Source organism: Dendropsophus ebraccatus, chromosome 9 (assembly GCF_027789765.1).
Source record: "Dendropsophus ebraccatus isolate aDenEbr1 chromosome 9, aDenEbr1.pat, whole genome shotgun sequence".
Classification (NCBI taxonomy): Eukaryota; Metazoa; Chordata; class Amphibia; order Anura; family Hylidae; genus Dendropsophus; species Dendropsophus ebraccatus.
Window position 1 is genome coordinate 116,941,780 of NC_091462.1, and position 24,504 is coordinate 116,966,283.

Below are 24,504 nucleotides of genomic sequence, written 5' to 3' on the forward strand. Positions count from 1 at the left end.
AAATCAATCCGTAAAAAAAAAAGGACTTGTCCTAGTGCGGACCCGGTGCGGACCCAGATTTTTTCACGGATGCTCTCATTGACATCAATTGTCTACGGATTGTTTGCGGATTGCAACATGTTTGGCATCCGTATTTCCGTAGAAAAATATGGATAACTCATGCTCCTATTTGCACAGCAGTTTATAGAAGTGCTGGGATCTATAGTTCTCCGGATCTCTGTTGCTGCACACCGTGTGCCGATTGTAGCAGAATCCTATTGTGTGCCGATTATAGCAGAATCAGTAGACAAATGTTATTGAGGCAGTGTTGGTGATGGTATATCAGAGAGCTGGGATCTGTAGTACTCCACAAGGTGAAGACCATACAGAAGGGTGCCTGCTCGGAACATTGCATACTTTATATTGTGCCGAATTTAGCTGACAGGCCATTCATTCACTGCTCACAGTCTCTTAATTGATTCATTGATACTTTCCTAACCACATAGTAAACACCAATTTATTGTGCTAATTGGTAATGATGATTGGCAGCTGGGCTACAAAGTACCAATTACCTCAATAAATTGGGGTGTTTACAATGTAGTTAGGAAAGTATCAATGAATCAATTAAGAGCACTGAAGGCAGAACGTCACAGGAGGATCGCATAGGAGATCGCATCATTGCCGCAGAGGGGGTCTGATGATGCCGCCGCAGGAGGGGGATCTGATGATGCCGCCGCAGGAGGGGGTCTGATGATGCCGCAGCAGGAGGGGGTCTGATGCCGCAGGAGGGGGTCTGATGCCGCAGGAGGGGGTCTGATGATGCCGCCGCAGGAGGGGGTCTGATGATGCCGCCGCAGGAGGGGGTCTGATGATGCTGCCGCAGGAGGGGGTCTGATGCCGCAGGAGGGGGTCTGATGCCGCAGGAGGGGGTCTGATGATGCCGCCGCAGGAGGGGGTCTGATGATGCCGCTGCAGGAGGGGGTCTGATGATGCCGCCGCAGGAGGGGGTCTGATGATGCCGCCGCAGGAGGGGGTCTGATGATGCTGCCGCAGGAGGGGGTCTGATGCCGCAGGAGGGGGTCTGATGCCGCAGGAGGGGGTCTGATGCCGCAGGAGGGGGTCTGATGATGCCGCCGCAGGAGGGGGTCTGATGATGCCGCCGCAGGAGGGGGTCTGATGATGCTGCCGCAGGAGGGGGTCTGATGCCGCAGGAGGGGGTCTGATGCCGCAGGAGGGGGTCTGATGATGCCGCCGCAGGAGGGGGTCTGATGATGCCGCTGCAGGAGGGGGTCTGATGATGCCGCCGCAGGAGGGGGTCTGATGATGCCGCCGCAGGAGGGGGTCTGATGATGCTGCCGCAGGAGGGGGTCTGATGCCGCAGGAGGGGGTCTGATGCCGCAGGAGGGGGTCTGATGATGCCGCCGCAGGAGGGGGTCTGATGATGCTGCCGCAGGAGGGGGTCTGATGCCGCAGGAGGGGGTCTGATGCCGCAGGAGGGGGTCTGATGCCGCAGGAGGGGGTCTGATGATGCCGCCGCAGGAGGGGGTCTGATGATGCCGCCGCAGGAGGGGGTCTGATGATGCTGCCGCAGGAGGGGGTCTGATGCCGCAGGAGGGGGTCTGATGCCGCAGGAGGGGGTCTGATGATGCCGCCGCAGGAGGGGGTCTGATGATGCCGCTGCAGGAGGGGGTCTGATGATGCCGCCGCAGGAGGGGGTCTGATGATGCCGCCGCAGGAGGGGGTCTGATGATGCTGCCGCAGGAGGGGGTCTGATGCCGCAGGAGGGGGTCTGATGCCGCAGGAGGGGGTCTGATGATGCAGCCGCAGGAGGGGGTCTGATGATGCCGCCGCAGGAGGGGGTCTGATGATGCCGCCGCAGGAGGGGGTCTGATGATGCCGCCGCAGGAGGGGGTCTGATTATGCCAATCGCGGCCGAGCACGGAAGCGTCCCCGGTTGCCATGGTGATCGCAGGAGGGGTCTGATGATGCAGCCGCAGGAGGGAGTCTGATGATGCCGCCGCAGGAGGGGGTCTGATGATGCCGCCGCAGGAGGGGGTCTGATTATGCCAATCGCGGCCGAGCACGGAAGCGTCCCCGGTTGCCATGGTGATCGCAGGAGGGGTCTGATGATGCCTGTAAAGACCAAGCACAGAAGTGTCCTCCTGCGATCACCATGGCAACTGGGAACGCTTCCGTGCTCGGGTTGGGATTGCAGGCATCATCAGACTTCCGTGCTTCCGGATGCAATATGGATGTCCAACCCGTAATTTTTAGTGGGTGGTTTCCGGATCCGAAAAAATTACGGAACGTGTGCATAAGCCCTAAGAAATGCATAAATGTAGCTGAGCTGGAATGAAACAGATGGCGCTGTGGGAGTGGTGGTGATGATGAGGGTGTATGATACAGGCAAAAAAAAATAATAAATGAATAAAATGGCCTGCTCCTGATGCTTAGGCTCCATCTCTGCAAAATATAATGTAAGAGTTGAGGGGGAGGGTGTAAGTTTGGGCTATTGTATAACTTGTTTTCTCATCTGGATTTGAAGGGGAACGCTGAAAAAACTTATTTTTCTTACAAATCATCTGGTGTCAGAAAGTTATACAGTCTTCTAGTACTCCATGTCAGGAACTGTCCAGAGCAGGAGAGGTTTTCTGTAGGGATTTGCTGCTGCTCTGGACAGTACCTGACATGGACAGAGGTGGCAGCAGAGAGCACTGTGTCACACTGGAGAGAACACACCACTTCCTACAGGACATACAGCAGCTGATAGGTACTGGAAGTTTGTAGTTTTAAAACAGAAGTAAATTATAAATCTCCAATTTTCTGACACCAGATGATTTGAAAGAAAAAGATTTTCGCTGGAGTACCCCTTTAGCTAAAAGTCCAGAGTTTATATATTTCAGGTGTGTATATATAACAATCTACCATCACAATAGACAATTATAACGATCTAGACATGTAATATGGCCTTGTGGTCAGCTGGTGTCACTGTTGTGGACTAATTTTGAGGGTGAAATAAGATAAAGCGGGCACTAGGTGGCGCTGTTGTTTGTCTCTGCAGGCTACGGAAGCCTGGAGGGGTGGGATGAGGTCTTAAGGCCCTATTCCATGGAACGAATATCGTTCGTATTCGGCCGATATCGTTCATGTCGGCTGATTGTTGCAGTCACTTGTTTTTCAACATGTTAAAAAAACAAGCGACTGATATAGCAGCGATCTGCTGCCGGCGCTCCGTTGAATAGGAGCATCGGCAGCAGACGCTGCTGTATCCTATGGGCTGCCCGGACGATCAGCGATTGCCCGGGCAGCCCCCCCCCCCCCCCCGCAGCTTCCCACCGCTCTTCCCGCACTCACCTGCTCGCTGAGAGCGCTCGTTTGCTCCTCTGGACGACCCGTGGAATAGGGGCATTAGTTTAGGTACAAGGGGGTTTATCAGTAAATAATTAATCCGTTTGGCCTCTTGATGTTCTCAATATCTGTAATTAACTCCTTTACCCCTCACTTAGTCGCATCAACGTACTTAAAGTGGTAGTCCACCCAAAAATTTTTTCTTTCAAATCAACTGGTGCCATAAAGTGCCAGAGATTTGTAATTCACTTCTATTAAAAAATCTTAAGTCTTTCAGTACTTATCAGCTGCTGTGTGTCCAGCAGGAAGTTGTGTTTTCTTTCCGGTCTGACACAGTGCTCTCTGCTGCCACCTCTGTCCATGTCAGGAACTGTACAGAGCAGTAGCAAATCCCCATAGAAAACCTCTCCTGCTCTCTAGACTGGAAATAATACAACTTCCTGTTGGGCATACAACAGCTGATAAGTACTGGAAGGCTTGAGATTTTTTAATAGAAGTAAATTACAAATCTCTGGCACTTCATGGCAGCAGTTGATTTGAAAGAAATTTTTTTGGGGTGGACTACCCCTTTAAGATCTGAACTGCTTAAAAAAATCATTCCTAGCATACTGCTAGGGAGTCCTGGAAAACATGGAAACAGACACATCTAACGTCCTCAGACGCCACAAGTCAAATGCCAAACTGAACCCAGTCGGCCAACTCTGCTGAAGACTGGTCCTGATGATACGGAAACTCCCGGAAACAAAGGAAGACCGTTTATTAGAAGGTTGTATCTCATGTAGAACAAAGGGTAGAAAAAACAGGCAGAGGACGGCGCCTCGTGTGATACCGCAAAAGTTGTTGGTAATGAGAAAGGGAAGGTAGCAAGGCTCACCTTGTTGCCCCTTGGGCTTTATGCATATCACCCTGAGGTAGGGTAGGTGGATGGAAGGTTGATCCTGACGTGGGTCCAGGCGGAAGTCCTTCTGATGTGATGTTAGGCTGCAAGAGCTAGTTGAGGGTACATGAACGGGATACTCCCAGAAAAAAGGGGCCCGTATGATACAAGAAACAAACGTAAAAACAAGAAGTGGCTTGAAACAGCCGTACCCGAGTGATAACCAGCGCTGCCCAACACAGTATTCAGGAGTAGAGTGCAAATAAAAATGTAAAAGTTTATTGCATGCTGCACATATTATACATATTATATGTGCAGCATGCAATAAACTTTTACATTTTTATTTGCACTCTACTCCTGAATACTGTGTTGGGCAGCGCTGGTTATCACTCGGGTACGGCTGTTTCAAGCCACTTCTTGTTTTTACGTTTGTTTCTTGTATCTCATGTAGACATTATTGTTCATTTTATTGGTTATTACATTATTATCGAGTCTTCACCCCAGCCGGACATTATTAACCCCATCCTGTTGGATACGTCAGCACAGCTCATAGTCCTAGTGGTCGTCTCACAACAACGTCCTTGTCCTCTCAAGATTCATTGCTTCACCTGTAGACCTTCCCCTATGAGGCTGTAATGTATAAGTAACAGGTGGCCGGGTTACTTGTCCTGTTCCTTCTTCTCCTCAGTGGAGAAGAAGAAGACTTCCTGGGCCAGTCTCCTGAGCTTCGGCTGAGCGCCGAGGATCCTGTTCTTCTCTTCTTCACTATTGTCCGTCACATCATCGATCACCACGATCACGTTCTTCTTATCTGTATGTAGGGAACAGTATAATATCTCACAAAATGATACTGAACATTCTGAGCATAAATATATAGTGAAAGTATAAAGTTTCAGCATGGGACAGATCTGTAGAGAAGGATGAGCTGACACCATAAGATGGGCAAGAAATACTGTTCACCCCAGGGAACCATTGACTGTCTCATGCCAGAAGACAGATGTTTTGTTATCCCTGAATAAGAAACCAAACATTGTCACATACTTACCTCTCCCGGCTCCTGCACTGATCGTCTGTCCTGCTCACTGCTTATATTTTGCTGGAGTCAGGTGTTTCACCATCAGCATTGGCTCACCAGTGGGGCTGGTCTCAGTGCTCTCTGCATAGTCCAGGCTATGGACACCAGCCTCCTGTATGTGGTTGTTTCTTCCACAGACTTCACCAGCATTTTGTATCATCTAATCTTCTGATTTGTGACCTTCTGTTTAATACTCTGACTGCTGATTCTGTACTGTGTGACCTCTTGGATCTCGGACAGCATTATTTACCCTCTGCTGATTCTGTACTGTGTGACCTCTTGGTTCTCGGACAGCATTATTTACCCTCTCCTGATTCTGTACTGTGTGACCTCTTGGCTCTCGGACAGCATTATTAACCCTTTGCTGATTCTGTACTGTGTGACCTCCTGGTTCTCGGACAGCATTATTTACCCTCTCCTGATTCTGTACTGTGTGACCTCTTGGATCTCGGACAGCATTATTTACCCTCTCCTGATTCTGTACTGTGTGACCTCTTGGATCTCGGACAGCATTATTTACCCTCTCCTGATTCTGTACTGTGTGACCTCTTGGATCTCGGACAGCATTATTTACCCTCTGACTGCTGATTCTGTACTGTGTGACCTCTTGGATCTCGGACAGCATTATTTACCCTCTGCTGATTCTGTACTGTGTGACCTCTTGGCTTGGATCTCGGACAGCGATATATTTACCCTCTGCTGATTCTGTACTGTGTGACCTCTTGGCTTGGATCTCGGACAGCATTATTTACCCTCTGCTGATTCTGTACTGTGTGACCTCTTGGCTTGGATCTCGGACAGCATTATTTACCCTCTCCTGATTCTGTACTGTGTGACCTCTTGGCTTGGACCTCGGACAGCATTATTAACCCTTTGTTGATTCTGTACTGTGTGACCTCTTGGCTTGGATCTCGGACAGCATTATTTACCCTCTCCTGATTCTGTACTGTGTGACCTCTTGGATCTCGGACAGCATTATTTACCCTCTGACTGCTGATTCTGTACTGTGTGACCTCTTGGTTCTCGGACAGCATTATTTACCCTCTGACTGCTGATTCTGTACTGTGTGACCTCTTGGTTCTCGGACAGCATTATTTACCCTCTGACTGCTGATTCTGTACTGTGTGACCTCTTGGATCTCGGACAGCATTATTTACCCTCTCCTGATTCTGTACTGTGTGACCTCTTGGTTCTCGGACAGCATTATTTACCCTCTCCTGATTCTGTACTGTGTGACCTCTTGGCTTGGATCTCGGACAGCATTATTTACCCTCTCCTGATTCTGTACTGTGTGACCTCTTGGCTTGGACCTCGGATAGCATTATTAACCCTTTGCTGATTCTGTACTGTGTGACCTCTTGGCTTGGATCTCGGACAGCATTATTTACCCTCTGCTGATTCTGTACTGTGTGACCTCTTGGCTTGGATCTCGGACAGCATTATTTACCCTCTGCTGATTCTGTACTGTGTGACCTCTTGGCTTGGATCTCGGACAGCATTATTTACCCTCTCCTGATTCTGTACTGTGTGACCTCTTGGATCTCGGACAGCATTATTTACCCTCTGCTGATTCTGTACTGTGTGACTTCTTGGTTTGGATCTCGGACAGCATTATTTACCCTCTGACTGCTGATTCTGTACTGTGTGACCTCTTGGCTTGGACCTCGGACAGCATTATTAACCCTTTGCTGATTCTGTACTGTGTGACCTCTTGGCTTGGATCTCGGACAGCATTATTTACCCTCTGACAGCTGATTTTGTACTGTGTGACCTCTTGGATCTCGGACAGCATTATTTACCCTCTGCTGATTCTGTACTGTGTGACCTCTTGGCTTGGATCTCGGACAGTGCTAATACATGACCCCCTGGTACTCACCCAGCTTACTCTTTTTAGTCTCTGACCTCCCTGTTTCATAGGAAGGGACAATCTTCATGGTTGGAGTCCCTTATTGGGACAGGTTCTCCAAGAGGCAAAGAGAGGGGTTCTCATATATTTTAGAGCTATTCCTCCCCCTGTCATTATAGACATGTTCACACTATGGTCTTCTATGATCCTGATGGGGGTCTTACAATTACACTGCTATAAATTAATCAATTGTATCTGTAGTCATCTTAAGAAAGCCAAGGCCCCATCCCACAAATCTCTTTACCCCCTTCCCTTCGCCCTACGTGTCCTGGCTCCAGTCTCCTGATCCCTCAGCCTAGGAGGCAGGGACACCCCTAATTGATTATGCACCTATACACCTCAATATAAATATGTGCACCTGTCCTGCCCTTCCTTCTTGGAGCCTCTGCATGCTTCCATTAAGTGTGTGGTCCCAGCTCTCCTGTGACTCCTGCCCATGGTTCCTGCTGTTCCTGCCACTCCAGCTACCTGTGGTTCCTGCCGGTGACTGCTATCCTGCTTCCAGCCGTGCTATCCTGATGTGTTCCTGCCTGCCTACCTGTCTCCAGCTGCACTTCCCCAGGGGTAGCACCTGGGGGTCGCCTGCCGCAGTAAGTCCACCCCGCCTTGTGGTGGGCACTGGTGAAGACCAGCCGCCCCTTAGACTCCGCTTACATCATCGCTAGTGGTGGTACAGCAGATCCACGACTCCAGTTGTGACAGTGATATTCTCTTACCCAGTTTCTCAGACAGATGCTCCAGTTCCACATTGTACAGAGAGTCGCGGACGTCGGTGACATTGATCCGTCCTCTGTTCTTTGTGTGATACAGGATCCCGAAGTCACACCAAGACACATCGTCTAAGAACTGCTGGAATCCATTATTGGTAATAGGACAACTGCGGACGATTAGGACAGTCTTATGGAACGGTCCCGATCCCAGACTCGTTTTCAGCCATTGATATTCACACTCTGCTGACCTCGAGAAAATCCCTACTTTTAATTCCTAAACAAAAAGATATTGAATTTAACATGAACACCTCATATCTCCCAAACAATGACTTAAGGATGAGAATCGAAACCCCCAAATCCTCCGTCTCTGAATCGTCCTCCAAAAAATGCATTGACCCACTTCTAGCACCTAGTCACCATTGCATCTCCTACAGAGGTCGTCACCTTTGTTCCCCAGATTTGGAGTCTACCATTGAACACTAAGAACGCATTGCCATTTAGAAGAGAGGAAAGCCATATGTGGGCAGTACTGGCAGCCATATTGGTTGTCACACAGATTACCCATCAGATCCTTTGAGAATCCTTTGATCAGCTGATCCTTTGCTTTGGCTTAGACAAACTCCTTATTTTTGGATGTATAAATGGAGAATTATCAGAACTTGTTATCTATCTGTAGTAAGGCTGGAGGCTGCTTGGCTCTTGGTGACTATTATGAAGAGTAGGAGCATCCCTCATGGAGTACCTGCGCCAAATCAGACACGGTCATCTGCATTCTACTACACGTGAAAGCCCGGGTCAGCCATAAATTCCATGTAGTGAAGGAAAGACGTATAACGTCTCGGAGTGTAGAGATGACAGTCATACCTGAGCCCTGGTGCTTGAGGGGTCAAGAGAACCCTCCACCATATATGATGGCCCCAGTATTATAGGGTGCCACATGGTAGATGGGGACCGCAACATTAAGGCCAGGGGATTCGGTTATGTGATATTGTCTCCACTTACCTGTATGGGTGGTTTCCCTGAAAACAGAACAGAAAATAAGATTATATTATGTTTGACTAAAAACTGGAGAATGCCAATTAAAAAAAAAAAATTACTTTTCATTAAACTTTTCAGTTTTTTCATTTTTCCATCAAAGAGAAGAGTTGGTCCATTGGTCATTTCACCTACAAGAGATGGAGACAAGAAGATGAAGAGAAAAACATGGATTAGATGGAGGAGAACTCTACTAGTGTGGGGACAATACAGAATACGACAGAGAGAAGAGACGGGCAAGATGATGACAAGACACAGCCAAGATGGAGACAGACAAGATAAAAAGAAGACAGGCAAAATGGAGACAGGATGGAGATAAGACGGAGAAAAGATGGGTACCACCTCATATGAAGTTTTGCATTTAAGCCGTTCGCCCTGGGGTAAAACTGACTTGTTATACATGTTCCTCAAGTCGTTACGATTACTATGATATGTAACATGTATAACTTATATTGTATCGGATGGCCTGGAAAAAATTCAAACCATTGTTAACAAATATATGTTCCTTAAAATCGCTCCATTCCCGGCTTATAGCTCTTTTATCCTTTGGTCTATGGGGCTGTGTCAGGTGTCATTTTTTGCGCCATGATGTGATCTTTCTATCGGTACCTTGTTTGCGCATATACAACTTTTTGATCACTTTCTATTAAATTTTTTCTGGATTTGATGCGACCAAAAATGCGCAATTTTGCACTTTGGGATTTTTTGCGCTGACGCCGTTTACCGTGCGAGATCAGGAATGTGATTAATTAATAGTTCGGGCGATTACACACGCGGCGATAGCAAACATGTTTGTTTATTTATTTATTTATTTGTTTATTTATATTTATAAAATGGGAAAAGGGGAGGGGATTTGGACTTTTATTAGGGGAGGGGATTTTTTATTAATAAAAAACATTTTTACTTTTTTTTTTTACATCAACTAGAAGTCCCCCTGGGGGGCTTGTATATACATAGCACTGATCTCCCTGGGGGGCTTGTATATACATAGCACTGATCTCCCTGGGGGGCTTGTATATACACAGCACTGATCCCCCTGGGGGCCTTGTATATACACAGCACTGATCCCCCTGGGGGACTTGTATATACACAGCACTGATCCCCCTGGGGGACTTGTATATACATAGCACTGATCTCCCTGGGGGACTTGTATATACACAGCACTGATCCCCCTGGGGGACTTGTATATACACAGCACTGATCCCCCTGGGGGACTTGTATATACATAGCACTGATCCCCCTGGGGGACTTGTATATACACAGCACTGATCCTCCTGGGGGACTTCTATATACACAGCACTGATCCCCCTGGGGGACTTGTATATACACAGCACTGATCCCCCTGGGGGACTTGTATATACACAGCACTGATCCTCCTGGGGGACTTGTATATACACAGCACTGATCCCCCTGGGGGACTTGTATATACACAGCACTGATCCCCCTGGGGGACTTGTATATACACAGCACTGATCCTCCTGGGGGACTTGTATATACACGGCACTGATCCCCCTGGGGGACTTGTATATACACGGCACTGATCCCCCTGGGGGACTTGTATATACACAGCACTGATCCCCCTGGGGGACTTGTATATACACAGCACTGATCCCCCTGGGGGACTTGTATATACAAAGCACTGATCCCCCTGGGGGACTTGTATATACACAGCACTGATCTCTCATAGAGATCAATGCTGTGTATATACACAGCAAAGATCGATTAGATCGGTCATAGATTGTTATGGCCTGCTGCAGGCCATAGCAATCTATTGCCGAGCCGGGATCAGCGTCATTCCGACGCTGAGTGCCGGCCCGCCCAGAAGAACGGATCTCCTCCGTCCCACTAGACACCAGGGATGTGTGGATCTAAGCATCTAAGTGCAGCTGTCAGATTTGACAGCTGCACTTAGAGGCTTAATAGAGGCACTGCCCGGCTGCACATGTCAGTCTTGACCAGCGCCGTTCAGAGCGGGGTCCCGGCGGGACCCCGCTCTGAACACCCCCCGCGGCACCATGATGTATCAGATACATCATGGGTCGCTAAGGGGTTAATGATGTAGTGATTACACCTGTTACTGTTTCTCATCCCTTAGTGTGTGTGAATTCAGCCCAGGGTCTCTTTGTTTAATGATGTAGTGAACACACCTGACATTGCTTCTCTCCTCTATACTTACTGTATCCAGGTCCAGTCTTCTGAAGGCAGCTATATAACAGCTATACTTACTGTATCCAGGTCCAGTCTCCTGAAGGATGCTATATAACAGCTATACTTACTGTATCCAGGTCCAGTCTCCTGAAGGCAGCTATATAACAGCTATACTTACTGTATCCAGGTCCAGTCTTCTGAAGGCTGCTATATAACAGCTATACTTACTGTATCCAGGTCCAGTCTCCTGAAGGATGCTATATAACAGCTATACTTACTGTATCCAGGTCCAGTCTCCTGAAGGCAGCTATATAACAGCTATACTTACTGTATCCAGGTCCAGTCTCCTGAAGGCAGCTATATAACAGCTATACTTACTGTATCCAGGTCCAGTCTCCTGAAGGATGCTATATAACAGCTATACTTACTGTATCCAGGTCCAGTCTCCTGAAGGCAGCTATATAACAGCTATACTTACTGTATCCAGGTCCAGTCTCCTGAAGGCTGCTATATAACAGCTATACTTACTGTATCCAGGTCCAGTCTCCTGAAGGCTGCTATATAACAGCTATACTTACTGTATCCAGGTCCAGTCTCCTGCAGGCTGCTATATAACAGCTATACTTACTGTATCCAGGTCCAGTCTCCTGAAGGCAGCTATATAACAGCTATACTTACTGTATCCAGGTCCAGTCTCCTGAAGGCTGCTATATAACAGCTATACTTACTGTATCCAGGTCCAGTCTCCTGAAGGCAGCTATATAACAGATATACTTACTGTATCCAGGTCCAGTCTCCTGAAGGCAGCTATATAACAGCTGTACTTACTGTATCCAGGTCCAGTCTCCTGAAGGCTGCTATATAACAGATATACTTACTGTATCCAGGTCCAGTCTCCTGAAGGCTGCTATATAACAGCTATACTTACTGTATCCAGGTCCAGTTTCCTGAATTCAGATTTTCTCACTTGCGCTGGTTGAAAAAAACATACTAAACGCAGTAATTCCGGCCAGTACAGAGAGTGATGGCTCATTGTGTCCGTCAATCACATGACTGCCTTCTCTCTGTGAGCGCTCAGATGGCCGGGGATACACAGGACTTCCTGTTTTCTGACTGTTTCTTTTTCTTTTTAGAAAAAAGAGCCAGAAAACAGGAAGTGCTGTGTTTTCCATGATAACTAAAAAAAAAAAAAGTAGGGAAAGTGCCGCAAAAAAAAGAATCGCAAACTTACTTTATATCACATCTACTGCTGATTTAGATTTTGAAAGTTATAACGACAGGGAGACTTTAAGATTAGCTGCTCATTCTATATGCAGCAGTTGTACATTCTGAACATGCAGTGTCATCGCTGGCCAATAGATGGCGCTGTAGGGTGACTTATATCGGTCAGGCATTGTAGAAGCAGGACGCTGGAGAATCGCTCCCTGATAGAAGAGGATTAAAGAGTCACTGTCATATATATATATATATTTTTTTTTGCAGAAATCAATAGTCCAGGCGATTTTAAGAAACTTTGTAATTGGGTTAATTAGCCAAATCTGCCATTATCTGCATGTAAAAAGCCTTTTCCCAGGTCCCCCCCTCCTTCCTCTTTTTCATTCACTCTGAAAAATCTGAAAATTGTGACTTGTTGCAGGAGTCGTCCCCTGTCTGTTCTATGGAGAGGGGAGGAGGGAGGAGGAAGGAGGGAGTTAGCCGGCAGCAGAAAGCAGATAACAGAGGATTACAGGCACAGAGCTGGGTGACAGCTGTAATCTGAGCTCAGACAGGTCACTGGTGACTGTCACAGGAGATATCCCCTGAGGGATTTGTAGATTAACTCTTTGTTGTCCTGTTTTGGTCTTTTCTTTAGCTCTCTCCATAGGAGAACAAGGAAGACAGGGGGGAGAGCTTCAAACTGCTTTTTCATGATAAAAATGCATTTTTCGGATAATAAACCCAATTACAAAGTTTCTTAAAATCGCCTGGACTATTGATTTCTGCAAAAAAAAAATCACGACAGTGACACTTTAAAGCTTCTTCCTTGTGGGAATTCTCGGTATCAGAAGCTCTTAATAATTTGGGGGGTATCTGGAAAGTTCTCTCTGTCCACCCTGGTTCAGTCTTACTAGGTACAGCCGTCTGCTATGTCTCCTGTCAGCCAACATGGCGGCTCCCATTCCTAAATTCCCGCTCACTCAAAGCTCCTGGGGGACGGGAGTATGGGTGAGGGGGGTCCGACACTCTCACTGCAGTGGCTGTGGGCTGGTGTGGGATGGCGCCCTCTGGCTGCTGGGAGGCAACTTACCTGATGTAAGTATTGGCTGATGTCGGATCACGTCCGCTCCTGTCTCCTGCTGTTGGTAACTGTGTTCTGTGGGTTATAGGCGGAGGTGTTATACATCATGGTGGCTTGGACCATACAGTGGGCTGTGTGACTGTATATGTGTCTTATAAACATTTCTGAATTTTCTGGATGTCCCCCATAACTATGGATGATGCTCCCCTATAAGCAGTGCTATACATGGCCGGACTCCCCCCATAACCAGGGATGATGCTCCCCTATAAGCAGTGCTATACATGGCCGGACTCCCCCCATAACCAGGGATGATGCTCCCCTATAAGCAGTGCTATACATGGCCGGACTCCTCCCATAACCCTGGATGATGCTCCCCTATAAGCAGTGCTATACATGGCCGGACTCCCCCATAACCCTGGATGATGCTCCCCTATAAGCAGTGCTATACATGGCCGGACTCCCCCATAACCCTGGATGATGCTCCCCTATAAGCAGTGCTATACATGGCCGGACTCCCCCATAACCCTGGATGATGCTCCCCTATAAGCAGTGCTATAATACCTTCTGTGAGGACAGGTTTTTACTTAGTGGCGGGCCATGTTACTTAGTGGCGGGCCATGTTACTTGGTGGCGGGCCATGTTACTTGGTGGCAGGCCATGTAACTTGGTGGCAGGCCATGTAACTTGGTGGCGGGCCATGTTACTTGGTGGCGGGCCATGTTACTTGGTGGCAGGCCATTTTACTTGGTGGCAGGCCATGTTACTTGGTGGCAGGCCATGTTACTTGGTGGCGGGCCATGTTACTTGGTGGCGGGCCATGTTACTTGGTGGGGGGCCATGTAACTTGGTGGCGGGCCATGTAACTTGGTGGCGGGCCATTTTACTTGGTGGCGGGCCATGTTACTTGGTGGCGGGCCATGTAACTTGGTGGCGGGCCATGTAACTTGGTGGCGGGCCATGTTACTTGGTGGCGGGCCATGTTACTTGGTGGCGGGCCATGTTACTTGGCGGCGGGCCATGTTACTTGGTGGCGGGCCATGTTACTTGGCGGCAGGCTATCAGTACTATATCACATGGTTGCAGTGATTCGGCTTCTTACCAGAGTTTTGGGAACGTCTCTCACTGAAATAGAAAGAGAAGATGGATGAACAGAGGAGTCAGAGGAGACAGAACAGAGTGAGATGAGTGGCGGCTCCTCCCACCATTGTGTCTCTGCTCATTGTATTTGTAGAAATAAGCACAAAAGGCGTCCGAAACCCCCATAGTTAGGTAGATACCCCAGTAGGTAGATACTGCACTAGGTAGATAACCCAGTAGGTAGATACTGCAGTAGGTAGATACCCATAATTAGGTAGATACCCCAGTAGGTAGATACTACAGTAGGTAGATACCCCATAATTAGGTAGATACCCCAGTAGGTAGATACCCCACCATTAGGTAGATACCCCAGTAGGAAGATACTGCAGTAGGTAGATACCCCAGTAGGTAGATACTACAGTAGGTAGATACCCCATAATTAGGTAGATACCCCAGTAGGTAGATACCCCACCATTAGGTAGATACCCCAGTAGGAAGATACTGCAGTAGGTAGATACCCCATAATTAGGTAGATACCCCAGTAGGTTGATACCCCATTATTAGGTAGATACCCCAGTAGGTAGATACCCCACAATTAGGTAGATACCCCAGTAGGTAGATACCCCACCATTAGGTAGATACTCCAGTAGGTAGATACTACAGTAGGTAGATACCCCATAATTAGGTAGATACCCCAGTAGGTAGATACCCCACCATTAGGTAGATACCCCAGTAGGAAGATACTGCAGTAGGTAGATACCCCATAATTAGGTAGATACCCCAGTAGGTTGATACCCCATTATTAGGTAGATACCCCAGTAGGTAGATACCCCACAATTAGGTAGATACCCCAGTAGGTAGATACCCCACCATTAGGTAGATACTCCAGTAGGTAGATACCCCATAATTAGGTAGATACTCCAGTAGGTAGATACCCCACCATTAGGTAGATACTCCAGTAGGTAGATACCCCAGTAGGTAGATACCCCACCATTAGGTAGATACCCCAGTAGGTAGATACCCCACCATTAGGTAGATACCCCAGTAGGTAGATACCCCACCATTAGGTAGATACTCCAGTAGGTAGATACCCCACCATAGATGATTTCCCACCATTAGGTATAAACTCCCAATAGGTAGACACAATTCTCTATTACCAATTCCACAGTCATCGTCATCATCATCATCATCATCATTATCATCATCATCATCATCGTCATCAATCATCATCATCATTACAAGTAATGGTCTAGAGATCACAGAGATGTACTTACTTTTGAACAGAATAGCAACAGCACCATTGTCCTAATGATGAAGGTATGCCAGACCTGGAAAACATCAGAATACATCATCATCATCATCATCATCATCATCATCATCACTATCATCATCATCACCACTATCATCTTCATCATCATCATCACTATTAAGCTATGTTCACACTACGTAAAAGTACTTTGCACGTGTATGAACACTGCCTCTCCTTCTATGGGATCCCAGACGGATCGTATACACATCGTACATATATACACACACATCGTACATATATACACACACATCGTACACATATATACACACACATCGTACATATATACATACACATCGTACATATATACATACACATCGTACATATATACATACACATCGTACATATATACACACACATCGTACATATATACACACACATCGTACATATATACACACACATCGTACACATATATACACACACATCGTACACATATATACACACACATCGTACATATATACATACACATCGTACATATATACACACACATCGTACATATATACACACACATCGTACATATATACACACACATCGTACACATATATACACACACATCGTACATATATACACACACATCGTACATATATACACACACATCGTACACATATATACACACACATCGTACATATATACATACACATCGTACATATATACATACACATCGTACACATATATACATACACATCGTACATATATACACACACATCGTACATATATACACACACATCGTACATATATACACACACATCGTACATATATATACATACACATCGTACATATATACACACACATCGTACATATATACATACACATCGTACACATATATACATACACATCGTACATATATACACACACATCGTACATATATACACACACATCGTACATATATACACACACATCGTACATATATATACATACACATCGTACATATATACACACACATCGTACATATATACATACACATCGTACATATATACACACACATCGTACACGCTCCGGACGGATTCCCATACGGGGCCCCAAATAACTGACATGTCAGTTTTCTGTGGCTGCAATTCAGGGAATTCCGGCCGCAGAAAGACCTGTCAGTGCACACAGTGAAGAGAGTGGCTCCGGCCGCAGAAAGACCTGTCAGTGCACACTATGGAGCGAGTGGCTCAGGCCGCAGAAAGACCTGTCAGTGCACACTATGGAGCGAGTGGCTCCGGCCGCAGAAAGACCTGTCAGTGCACACAGCGAAGAGAGTGGCTCCGGCTGCAGAAAGACCTGTTAGTGCACACAGTGAAGAGAGTGGCTCCGGCCGCAGAAAGACCTGTCAGTGCACACAGTGAAGAGAGTGGCTCCGGCCGCAGAAAGACCTGTCAGTGCACACAGTGAAGAGAGTGGCTCCGGCCGCAGAAAGACCTGTCAGTGCACACAGTGAAGAGAGTGGCTCCGGCCGCAGAAAGACCTGTCAGTGCACACAGCGAAGAGAGTGGCTCCGGCCGCAGAAAGACCTGTCAGTGCACACTATGGAGCGAGTGGCTCCGGCCGCAGAAAGACCTGTCAGTGCACTCTATGGAGCGAGTGGCTCAGGCCGCAGAAAGACCTGTCAGTGCACACAGTGAAGAGAGTGGCTCCGGCCGCAGAAAGACCTGTCAGTGCACACAGTGAAGAGAGTGGCTCCGGCCGCAGAAAGACCTGTCAGTGCACACAGTGAAGAGAGTGGCTCCGGCCGCAGAAAGACCTGTCAGTGCACACTATGGAGCAAGTGGCTCCGGCCACAGAAAGACCTGTCAGTGCACACTATGGAGCGAGTGGCTCTGGCCGCAGAAAGACCTGTCAGTGCACTCTATGGAGCGAGTGGCTCAGGCCGCAGAAAGACCTGTCAGTGCACACAATGGAGCGAGTGGCTCCGGCCGCAGAAAGACCTGTCAGTGCACACTATGGAGCCAGTGGCTCCGGCCGCAGAAAGACCTGCCAGTGCACACAGTGAAGAGAGTGGCTCTGGCCGCAGAAAGACCTGTCAGTGCACACAGTGAAAAGAGTGGCTCCGGCCGCAGAAAGACCTGTCAGTGCACTCTATGGAGCGAGTGGCTCAGGCCGCAGAAAGACCTGTCAGTGCACACTATGGAGCGAGTGGCTCCGGCCGCAGAAAGACCTGTCAGTGCACTCTATGGAGCGAGTGGCTCAGGCCGCAGAAAGACCTGTCAGTGCACACAGTGAAGAGAGTGGCTCCGGCCGCAGAAAGACCTGTCAGTGCACACAGTGAAGAGAGTGGCTCCGGCCGCAGAAAGACCTGTCAGTGCACACAGTGAAGAGAGTGGCTCCGGCCGCAGAAAGACCTGTCAGTGCACACTATGAAACAAGTGGCTCCGGCCGCAGATAGACCTGTCAGTGCACACAGTGAAGAGAGTGGCTCCGGCCGCAGAAAGACCTGTCAGTGCACACTATGGAGCAAGTGGCTCCGGCCACAGAAAGACCTGTCAGTGCACACTATGGAGCGAGTGGCTCTGGCCGCAGAAAGACCTGTCAGTGCACTCTATGGAGCGAGTGGCTCAGGCCGCAGAAAGACCTGTCAGTGCACACAATGGAGCGAGTGGCTCCGGCCGCAGAAAGACCTGTCAGTGCACACTATGGAGCCAGTGGCTCCGGCCGCAGAAAGACCTGCCAGTGCACACAGTGAAGAGAGTGGCTCTGGCCGCAGAAAGACCTGTCAGTGCACACAGTGAAAAGAGTGGCTCCGGCCGCAGAAAGACCTGTCAGTGCACTCTATGGAGCGAGTGGCTCAGGCCGCAGAAAGACCTGTCAGTGCACACTATGGAGCGAGTGGCTCCGGCTGCAGAAAGACCTGTCAGTGCACTCTATGGAGCGAGTGGCTCAGGCCGCAGAAAGACCTGTCAGTGCACACTATGGAGCGAGTGGCTCCGGCCGCAGAAAGACCTGCCAGTGCACACAGTGAAGAGAGTGGCTCTGGCCGCAGAAAGACCTGTCAGTGCACACAGTGAAAAGAGTGGCTCCGGCCGCAGAAAGACCTGTCAGTGCACACAGTGAAAAGAGTGGCTCCGGCCGCAGAAAGACCTGTCAGTGCACACAGCGAAGAGAGTGGCTCCGGCCGCAGAAAGACCTGTCAGTGCACACTATGGAGCGAGTGGCTCCGGCCGCTTGCTCCATTGTGTGCTGTGGGGAGTTCTGATGCGGGTGCGCGCTGAAGCGTCCGCATCAGAACCCTGCGGCTCCAAAGATCATCCGGCCAGTACTGCAGTACCGGGTCACGGAACGGCTGGTCTCTTACAGTGTGTGAACATAGCCTTACCTTCATCATCATCATCATCATCATCATCATCATCACTATTATCTTCATAATCATCATCATCACTATCACCATCATCATCACTGTGCCACCATACATAGTTTTCATTGTCTCCTATAATTTTGGCACATGGAGATTCTGCTGAAATGGAAAATTGAGAACTGTAGCGGTTTCTGCCCCTTATTGTGACTGACATGTTCTGTGCCCTCCCCCGGGTCTGTACCATTACCGCCATATCTCTATGGGTTTTATCCATTCAGGAAGGTTGGAGTGCTGCCTTACAGGAGGCTCCGTCCAGTAGGTGGCACTAGAGAGCGCTGCCTCCGGCCTCAGAGGTACCAGCCTGTAGCCCATTCAGCCGCTGATCGTTTTACCTCTTCCATGTCTCCTATTTTTGCATGAAATAAAGAGAAGATTCTCCAGGATGGTGAGTGCCGCCTCTTGCATCTTTTTTCCTTCATACTTATTATGGACTTTTACTAAGTAACTGGGCACCTCCACATCTTCCTATACTGTCTCATACCTGTGTCCAGTGTCCTCCATTACACACCACACAGCCTATAAACTACCGAAACCACATAACACACCGTAACCACATAACACACTGTAATCACATAACACACCGTAACCACATAACATACAGTAACCACATAACACACCGTAACCAAATAACATACCGTAACCACATAACATACCGTAACCACATAACACAGTAACCACATAACATACCGTAACCACATAACACCGTAACCACATAATATTCCATAACCACATAACATACCGTAACCACATAACATACCATAACCACATAACATACAGTAACCACATAACATACAATAACCACATAACATACCGTAACCACATAACATACCGTAACCACATAACATACAGTAACCACATAACATACAATAACCACATAACATACCGTAACCACATAACATACAGTAACCACATAACATACAATAACCACATAACATACCGTAACCATATAACATACAATAACCACATAACATACCGTAACCACATAACACAGTAACCACAAAACATACCGTAACCACATTACACACCGTAACCTCATAACATTCCGTAACCACATAACACCGTAACCACATAACATACAGTAACCACATAGCATACAGTAACCACATAACATACAATAACCACATAGCATACCGTAACCACATAACATACCGCAACCACATAACATACAGTAACCACATAACATACCGTAACCACATAACATACCGTAACCACATAATATACAGTAACCACCTAACATACCGTAATCACATAACGTACCACAACCACATAACATACAGTAACCACATAACATACGGTAACCACATAACATACCGTAACCACATAATATACAGTAACCACATAACATACCGTAACCACATAACATAGTAACCACATAACACACCGTAACCACATAACATACCGTAACCACACAATATACAGTAACCACATAACATACCGTTACCACATAACATACCATAACCACATAACATACCGTAACCACATAACATACCATAACCACATAACATACCGTAACCACATAACATACAATAACCACATAACATACCGTAACCACACAATTTACAGTAACCACATAACATACCGTAACCACATAACATACCATAACCACATAACATACCGTAACCACACAATATACAGTAACCACCTAACATACGGTAACCACATAACGAACCACAACCACATAACATACCGTAACCACATAACATACCGTAACCACATAACATACAATTACCACATAACATACCGTAACCATATAACATACAATAACCACATAACATACCGTAACCACATAACACAGTAATCACAAAACATACCGTAACCACATTACACACCGTAACCTCATAACATTCCGTAACCACATAACACCGTAACCACATAACATACAGTAACCACATAACATACCGTAACCACATAACATACAGTAACCACATAACATACAATAACCACATAGCATACCGTAACCACATAACACACAGTAACCACATAACATACCGTAACCACATAACATACCGTAACCACATAATATACAGTAACCACCTAACATACCGTAACCACATAACGTACCACAACCACATAACATACCGTAACCACATAATATACAGTAACCACATAACATACCGTAACCACATAACATAGTAACCACATAACACACCGTAACCACATAACATACCGTAACCACACAATATACAGTAACCACATAACATACCGTTACCACATAACATACAATAACCACATAACGTATCATAACCACATAACATACCGTTACCACATAACATACAATAACCACATAACATACCGTAACCACACAATTTACAGTAACCACATAACATACCGTAACCACATAACATACAATAACCACATAACGTATCATAACCACATAACATACCGTAACCACATAACATACAATAACCACATAACATACCGTAACCACACAATTTACAGTAACCACATAACATACCGTAACCACATAACATACCATAACCACATAACATACCATAACCACATAACATAGTAACCACATAACATACCGTAACCACACAATATACAGTAACCACCTAACATACGGTAACCACATAACGAACCACAACCACATAACATACCGTAACCACATAACATACCATAACCACATAACATACCGTAACCACATAACATACAATTACCACATAACATACCGTAACCACATAACATACAGTAACCACATAACATACAATTACCACATAACATACAGTAACCACATAACATACAGTAACCACCTAACATACGGTAACCATATAACATACCGTAAACACATAACGTATCATAACCACATAACATACCGTAACCACACAATATACAGTAACCACATAACATACCATAACCACATAACATAATGCAACTACACAACATACCATAATCACATAACATACCGTAACCACATAATATACAGTAACCACACAATATACAGTAACCTTATAACATACCGCAACCACATAACCAATAATCATTGACACATTTTCCCCTTTCAGTGCCGCCATGTCTGATAGAGGCCGCTCAGTAGCCGCTGTTCTATATTCATACAGCCCGTCACTCTGCAGACATAGACCGGCAGTGTGTACACACAGGGGCTATGGATACCAGACCTGCGGTATGTGAGAGATAGTACACTACCTGGTCGCTCCGCTCGCTCTGTTACTTCCCATTGTGACGTCTCGGCTCCCTGTGACTCCTTTATCTCCTGTGACTCCTCTATCTCCTGTGACTCCTCTATCTCCTGTGACTCCTCTATCTCCTGTGATCCCTCAGGTTTGGGGGGCTCCGTCCTCCTCTGGCTCCGGTGAGCTCGGGGGTCAGTTTGTCTGTGATTTCATTTAAAGGAAAAGTTTCTTTCACTTTCCCTTTCCTGACCCCTGCCCAGTGCGGCATCACCCTGGGGGAGGGACTGAAACCTGAGGAGGAGTAACCTGATCCTGTTCTTCACCAGGTGAGAGGACACAGGGAAAGCAGCGTCCTCATCCTCCACCCTCCTCATCCTCCTCATCTACCCTCCTCATCCTTATCCTCTACCCTCCTCATCCTCCTCCTCTACCCTCCTCATCCTTATCCTCTAGTACCTCTACCCTCCTCCTCCTCTACCCTCCTCCTCCTCTACCCTCCTCATCCTCCTCCTCTACCCTTCTCATCCTCCTCCTCTACCCTTCTCCTCCTCTACCCTCCTCATCCTTATCCTCTACCCTCCTCATCCTTATCCTCTACCCTCCTCATCCTTATCCTCTACCCTCCTCATCCTCTACCATCCTCATCCTCCTCATCCTCATCCTCTACCCTCCTCATCCTCTACCCTCCTCATCCTCCTCCTCTACCCTCCTCATCCTCTACCATCCTCATCCTCCTCATCCTCCACCCTCCTCATCCTCTACCCTCCTCATCCTCTACCATCCTCATCCTCATCCTCTACCCTCCTCATCCTCTACCCTCCTCATCCTCTACCATCCTCCACCCTCCTCATCCTCTACCCTCCTCATCCTCATCCTCTACCCTCCTCATCCTCTACCATCCTCTACCCTCCTCATCCTCCACCCTCCTCATCCTCTACCCTCCTCATCCTCATCCTCTACCCTCCTCATTCTCTACCCTCCTCATCCTCTACCATCCTCATCCTCTACCATCCTCTACCATCCTCATCCTCTACCATCCTCATCCTCTACCATCCTCTACCCTCCTCATCCTCTACCATCCTCTACCCTCCTCATCCTCTACCCTCCTCATCCTCTACCATCCTCCACCCTCCTCATCCTCTACCCTCCTCATCCTCATCCTCTACCCTCCTCATCCTCTACCATCCTCTACCCTCCTCATCCTCTACCATCCTCATCCTCTACCATCCTCTACCCTCCTCATCCTCTACCATCCTCTACCCTCCTCATCCTCTACCCTCCTCTTCCTCTACCCTCATCTTCTACCCTCCTCATCCTCATCCTCTACCCTCCTCATCCTCTACCCCCTCATCCTCATCCTCTACCCTCCACATCCTCCACCCTCCTCATCCTCCATCCTTCTCATCCTCCACCCTTCTCATCCTCTACCCTCCTCATCCTCCACCCTCCTCATCCTCCACCCTCCTCATCCTCCTCCTCTACCCTCCTCATCCTTATCCTCTACCCTCCTCCTCCTCTACCCTCCTCATCCTCCTCCTCTACCCTCCTCATCCTCTACCCTCCTCATCCTCCTCCTCTACCCTCCTCATCCTTATCCTCTACCCTCCTCCTCCTCTACCCTCCTCATCCTCCTCCTCTACCCTCCTCATCCTCTACCCTCCTCATCCTCTACCCTCCTCACTCCTCATCCTCCTCCTCTACCCTCCTCATCCTTATCCATTACCCTCCTCATCCTTATCCTCTACCATCCTCATCCTCATCCTCTACCCCCCTCATCCTCATCCTCTACCCTCCTCATCCTCTACCCTCCTCATCCTCTACCATCCTCATCCTCCACCCTCCTCATCCTCTACCATCCTCATCCTCCACCCTCCTCATCCTCCACCCTCCTCATCCTCTACCCTCCTCATCCTCTACCCTCCTCATCCTCCACCCTCCTCATCCTCTACCCTCCACCCTCCTCATCCTCTACCCTCCTCATATTCTACCCTCCTCATCCTCTACCATCCTCTACCCTCCTCATCCTCTACCCTCCTCATCCTCATCCTCTACCCTCCTCATCCTATACCATCCTCTACCCTCCTCATCCTCCTCCTCTACCCTCCTCATCCTCTACCATCCTCATCCTCCTCATCCTCCACCCTCCTCATCCTCTACCATCCTCATCCTCCTCATCCTCCACCCTCCTCATCCTCTACCCTCCTCATCCTCTACCCTCCTCATCCTCATCCTCTACCCTCCTCATCCTCATCCTCTACCCTCCTCATCCTCTACCCTCCTCATCCTCTACCATCCTCTAC

General features: G+C 47.7%; 1 protein-coding gene across 1 annotated transcript; it reads right to left on the reverse strand.

Annotated features, from left to right (window-relative positions):
- Positions 1-4,635: 4,635 nt before the first annotated feature.
- LOC138800581 (uncharacterized) lies at positions 4,636-22,463 on the reverse strand. The gene is made up of 8 exons (XM_069982357.1): positions 22,218-22,463; positions 15,708-15,761; positions 14,456-14,478; positions 13,366-13,431; positions 8,993-9,061; positions 8,898-8,914; positions 7,902-8,169; positions 4,636-5,015 (listed from the first exon to the last, which is right to left on the reverse strand). The coding sequence occupies exons 1-8, from the start codon at positions 22,247-22,249 to the stop codon at positions 4,864-4,866; spliced, it is 681 nt and encodes a 226-aa protein (XP_069838458.1). The 5' UTR covers positions 22,250-22,463; the 3' UTR covers positions 4,636-4,863.
- Between the last annotated feature and the right edge of the window lie 2,041 nt (positions 22,464-24,504).

Coding starts and splice junctions, on each gene's coding strand:
- LOC138800581 (XM_069982357.1), bottom strand. CDS start 22,249: ATGGGAAGTAACAGAGCGAGCGGAGCGACCAG. Junction 15,762..22,217: donor AGAGCGAGCGGAGCGACCAG/GTAGTGTACTAT, acceptor GATGTTTTCCAG/GTCTGGCATACCTTCATCAT. Junction 5,016..7,901: donor GCATCTGTCTGAGAAACTGG/GTAAGAGAATAT, acceptor CCCTACATACAG/ATAAGAAGAACGTGATCGTG.